Source organism: Phaethon lepturus, unplaced genomic scaffold (genome assembly GCF_000687285.1).
Source record: "Phaethon lepturus isolate BGI_N335 unplaced genomic scaffold, ASM68728v1 scaffold25286, whole genome shotgun sequence".
NCBI lineage: Eukaryota > Metazoa > Chordata > Aves > Phaethontiformes > Phaethontidae > Phaethon > Phaethon lepturus.
Window position 1 is genome coordinate 2,235 of NW_010547277.1, and position 5,401 is coordinate 7,635.

At 58.8% G+C, this 5,401-nt stretch overlaps 1 protein-coding gene across 1 annotated transcript in view; it reads right to left on the minus strand.

The window, feature by feature from the left end:
- Positions 1-652: 652 nt before the first annotated feature.
- LOC104622724 (cadherin EGF LAG seven-pass G-type receptor 3-like) overlaps positions 653-5,401 on the minus strand; it is a gene marked incomplete at its 5' end in the record, with an annotated part of 31,985 nt that continues 27,236 nt past the window's right edge. The window contains 10 exon segments of the mRNA XM_010289595.1: positions 653-680; positions 1,308-1,982; positions 2,061-2,236; positions 2,238-2,401; positions 2,582-2,782; positions 2,926-3,099; positions 3,808-3,914; positions 4,009-4,145; positions 4,312-4,425; positions 5,078-5,204. Of these exon segments, the coding sequence (XP_010287897.1) occupies positions 653-680; positions 1,308-1,982; positions 2,061-2,236; positions 2,238-2,401; positions 2,582-2,782; positions 2,926-3,099; positions 3,808-3,914; positions 4,009-4,145; positions 4,312-4,425; positions 5,078-5,204 (1,903 nt within the window).

A 5,401-nucleotide genomic window follows, 5' to 3' on the forward strand; every position in this document is an offset into this window, starting at 1 on the left:
GGGTGAGAGGGGCAGCGCGGCCAGCTGCCCTGCAGTGAGCATGGGATGGAGCAGTGCTGGCAAAGCCATGAGGGTTGCCTGGCACTGTCCCTCCAGCCCACCAGGATCACTGTTCCTGGTACCCCCAGGGAAGCTGGCAAAGGGCTGTTGGTGAGACAAATGCTCCAGGTCCTGGGAACAGACCATCCGTAAAAATAACCATAGAAATTTCTCTTCTCTGATTACAAAGATACAAAAAAGTAGAAAACCCTCCCCTGTCCCCACATCCTGGGCTCCGTTTCCATTCCCCTGCCCCTGCCCACCCTCCGCGCACACACACGCACACCCTGCATACAAACGGGTTGCAGGGGAAGAGCTTGGCCCCGGGGGGTCGGAGAAGCCACCCTCACCCAAGCAGGCTCCTGCCGTACCTGTCACAGCGGGCAGGCAATGGGGAACATGGCAGCAGCCGAGAGCCCAGAGGCTCCTGGCAGTGGGTGGTGTGGGCTGCCAGCCCCTCAGCCCGGAGGGCAGGGGAAGGCAGGATCCATTTTGGGCCTCTGACCATCAGTTCTGGCCCCTGCCCCCTGGGGACACCAAACCTCAGCTGGCAGTGCCTGGCTAGGCGAAGGGCCCTGCTTCTTCTGTCTCTCTTGCGGACGGCTTCAGCCCCTCAGGAATGGCCCTCATTTCTTGTTATTCTTCTTGGAGGAAAGAAAAAGTGTTAAGCCATGGCACCTCCCCTGGGCTCCAGCTGCCTCCCCCAACTGTGTCAGATGGGGACAGGCAGAAACCCACTCCTATGTCAGGGCAGAAACAACTGTGTCCAAGTCCCTGAAGTTCACGGAAGAGAAAAGGAGGGATGGGATGGGAGCAGTACCAGCAGGGATCAGAGCTGGAGGGGAAGGTCCTGTAGGACTTGGGCCCCCTCCTCCTCTACAGCCAGCCTGGCCCTCGCACACACCCACTCATTGGGACTCAGAGCCAGCACCAAGCAAGGGGACCAGCCACGAGGTCAGCCTGGCTGCACAAAGCATGTTCCCTGAGCACTCACAGGCCACAAATGAGGGCCATCACTTCTGGCAGAGCAGATAGACTCAGATGTTTCTGCTCATGCTGCACTGCAAGGGCCCAGAGCTGTTGTACCTGAGGGTTCCCGCTTCCCCATCACTATTCAGGACCGGGGGACACCTGACACTCACCCCAGGAGCTCACCCTTACACAGCCCTCTCCCCCCAAACTAAACCCACTTTTGAGAAGAAGCCAGGCAGCTGGACAACGCACAAGACTGGCTGAACAAGGCCTGGCTGCGGAAAGGACACACTTACTCTGAGTCTGGTGACAGCTCTGAAATGCTGTGGGAGGTGGTGGAGTGAGGCGTTGAGGGGCACATTGCGGAGGGCGTCGAGGAGGTCTGCACGGCAGAGGGGGTGGCAGTGGTCTGGGGGCCCGAAGGCGTGCTGGAAGATTGCACCGAGGACAGGACGGAGGAGTTAAAAGAAGCAAGGATGGAAGAAAGGATATCTAACTGTTCAGTGGAAGGATGTCGGCTGGGAACGGCCTCCAGGTTCTCTCTAGAAGGCTGTCTCCTCGACAGTGGCTCTAGGCTTTCCCTAGACAGCTGCCTCCTAGAGAGACTCCCCAAGTTGTCCTGCGAGGGATGCCTGCTAGGCACTGCGTCCAGAGGCTCTCTGGAATTAGATCTTCTGGAGGGAAAGTCCAGCTGCTCCCTTGAAGTTTGTCTAGCCGATGCTAGCTGGTCCCTTGAAGGCTGTCTTTTAGAAAGCAGATCCAATTGTTCTCGAGAAGTATCTCGACTTGGGAACGTGTCTATTAGGTCTCTGGACACTTGCCTATTTGGCAATGTGTTTAGCCACTCTCTAGAGACCTCTCTTACTGGCCGACAGTCTAGCTGCTCTCTTGACCCAAATCTGCAGGGTAAAGTGTCAAGGTGGTCTCTGGAGCCCTGCCTCCGTGGAATCGTGTTCCCATGATCTCTCTGACTGGGCCTAGAGGCAAGTAGATCCAAGTTTTCCCTAGACCCGTTTCTGCTTGGGATACTTTCCAGGTGTTCAGTAGACCCATGCCTGCTGGGGATAGTGTCCAGCTCCTCTCTGGACCCATGCCGGCTGGGCACAGCTTCCAAGCACTCTCCTGAGTTGTGTCTACTCAGCTGCTCCCGGGACATCTGTCTCCTCATCAGGATGTCAAGCTGCTCCCGTGACGAGTACCGGCTGGCTGGCTGCGACAGACTGCCCGCCCAGACTGCCCCCCCCAGAGTAGATCCTGCCGTAGGAGGCGGCAGGGACAGCCCTGTGACCCAGTGTGGAGGTCTTGTACCACGTCAGCTCGTTGGTCATCCTGCCGACGGATGGCAAGCCTTGGAGAGTTGGAGGGTACTGGAGGCGGTTCTTCAAAATCCCTGCACCGGACACAGAGAGAAGTCAAATCTTTGCATAACAGTGAAAAGAGCATGAAAGCTGGGGGAAATAAGCTATACCTCCCCAAGGACATGACAAGATGGACCTGATGCTGAGCCTTCAGGGCCACATCAACCTGAGACAGGCAAGGCCACCCTTGCCTGCTTGCTCCAGGCCGTTACCTTTTCTTTGCCGTTGAGTCTGGGTGAGGGAGTTCTCATCCCCACTGGTCAAGGCCAGGTCTGGCTGATTATTATTGGCCGCATCTTTGTTGATGTCAAATCCCAGCTTCCGCTCGGAGCCCCACTTCTGCAGGGAGCAGGGATGAACCTCGCACTCACCCAGAGCTGGCCAGTATGACATGAGGTCATTGCCATCCACGTCTGGCGAAGGACACAGCAAAACAGGCCCCAGGGAAAAGGGAGAGAATATGTCTGTGAGCAGCAATTGAAGCCATCACAAGATACGGCCTGGTCCCCAGGGACCCAAGCTCACCCCTTCCCCTGACAGAGCCCCCAAGACTTGCCTTTGGGAGTGGTGTTGGCAGGGTTAGTGAGAAGGCGTTCGCTGTGTGCTGCCCGCTTGAACTGGTGCTGGAAGCGGCCCCGCAGGCGCACGTTCTCCTCGCTCTCTGAGGATGGGATGGAGAGGCTGCGCTCTTCATCCAGAGACAGGTCACTGTCTGAGTCCGAGTCCTGGTCTATGGGGACATGGTGTGTGTTGGGGAAACATTTGGAACGAAGGTGGGAGAGGCTCCCGGTGGCAGGGCCAGCTGGGCTCCGACTGCCTCCAGGAAGGCAGAACCAGCCCGGGGCTGACCACCCTCGTGAAAACAACAGCCTGCCTTACCCCTCACTGCCCTCCCCTTGGCAGCAGCCTGCGCCTGCTCCCTCTGCCCTTTCACCAGGCACCCATGAGAGGAGCCTGGCTCCATCTCAATGCACCTCCCTGTAAGGCAGTTGCAAACAAGATCCCCTTTGCCTCCTCTTCCTCCAGGCTGAGCAAACCCACCTCCCTCAGCCTCTTGCTCACCTGTGCCACGCCCCAGTCTCAGCCATGACAGTGGCCCCTGCCAGTCTCACTCCAGTGGGTCAGCGCCTGTGCTGTACTGGGGAACCCAGTGTCCCCAAGGACCCTGTGACAGCCTATGCCCCCTCTCTTTCCTCCTCCATTTCTAGCTCCTTGGAGACTGGCTATGCCATCTGTCCAGGAGGAGGCTGCACTAAGTGACACAGCTGCTGCCTCTCCCTCATACCCATAGCATGTTTGGGAGTCACAGCCCAACATGGGGTGGAGGACGTAATCATCATGCAACCAGAGCCTGCACCAGAAAGGATTTCCTTAAGCCAGGAGTTAATTTGGGATGTGCAGGGTTGTCCCCAAACCCAGGCACCAGCCTGAGCCTTACCTCCCCCAGCATCGCGGTGGAACATCGCCACATCGATGTCCGTGGGTCCTGCGTGAGCCAACAGGCTGTGATCCAGGGCCGAGCCCTGACGTGCCGTCACATTGTCTCTGAAAAACACAAAGCCCAAACGGTCACAGTGGCAGGAGCCCTCAGCTCTGCCCAGGCACGCCCGGCACCCCAGAGCCCCTCACTGCTCCCTACCTGAGGTAAGCCCGCTGGCTGGAGTGAGTGCGGGCAGAGCGCACACTGCTCACTGATGAGATGGTGGAGGCCCCCAAGGTGATGCGGATGAGGCCGCTCTCCTCAAACAGCGCTGTGTTGTTGTAGGCGTTGGGGCCCTGGCAAGGTGGGAAGAAAGACACAGACCCCGTTAAGGAGGGTCCCAGGGGATGGCCTTCCCATTCGCACCTGCCATCCACCCAAGGAAGCAGGGACGTCCCCATCAGCCTGTCCCAGGCAGGCAGCCTGTCCACAGACCCCTGGGCTGCTCCTGCTCTCGCCCACCTGCGTGCTCCTCGTGGCCTCCTCACTCTGCCCCTTCTTGCCGAGGCAGGCCAGCTTCCAGGCCTCCTGCACTTCCTCGTTCAGCACACAGAACAGGACCAGCACAGCCAGGCCCTGCGGAGAGAGATGCCATGAGATACAGCTCCATGCTGCTGGCTGACCTGCTCGCCTGCAGCGCCAGGTCCTGGCTGCTCCCTGGCTCCTCGAGAGCCCAGCGTGTTGGTCCTGGTGGCCACCAGGACAGGGAGGCCCCAAAGAGCCCCTCGACAGTGATCAGCGCTAACCCCCATGGTGGCCATGGGTGAGGGAAGAAAGGGTGAGGTGTCCCCATGGTTGGCAGCAGCCAACAAGTGGCTGTCAGGGTTCCCCGCCACAAAAACGTGGCAGGAGGTCTGCAGGGTGCTGCCATGGGTCACATTTGGGGTGTCCACCACCTCTGTTGCAGGCTATACTCTTGCTTTGCTCTCTGAGAGCAGGAAGACTTTTTCCCTCCAAAGGTGGTCCTTGCTGCCCCTTGGAGGTCACCTCTGAACCAAGCACCTCGCAGCTACCTCCTGCTCCGTGCCACCACTCACCGTGGGCACAACAGCGAGGCCTGGCAGGAGCTACTTGCTACCGCAGCGGTGACAACAGAAGGGACGAGGAGCCCATCGGGATGCTGGGGGCTCAGCATGGGGCACCCACTCTCCACAGATGGCCGTAGAGACCACATGGACACTCTCCTGGGCTGACCCGTGCCCTCACCTGGCAGAGGCCAGGCAGTTACCTGGAGGCTGCAGAGGACAGTGTAGAGGTAGTGGAAAGCCAGGACACTGTTGTTGACAGCCAAGAGGCCAAAGAGCCAGGTAGTGCTAATAACTAGAAGCAGAACAAAGGAGCTCCGTAACGTCATGCTGGAGAGAGAGAGAGACAGACAGACAGGCACACAGACACACACCGAGAGGTTAGTGCGTGTTGTTAATCTACAGTCTAGTGCTCACAGACAGCGATCCAGAGGGGAAAGCACGCTCCTGCCCAGCCCTCCCTGCTGTGCCCAGCACTGCGGGTTCATCTTTGCACAGCGGTCCAAATCCCCCAAATCCCAGCACTG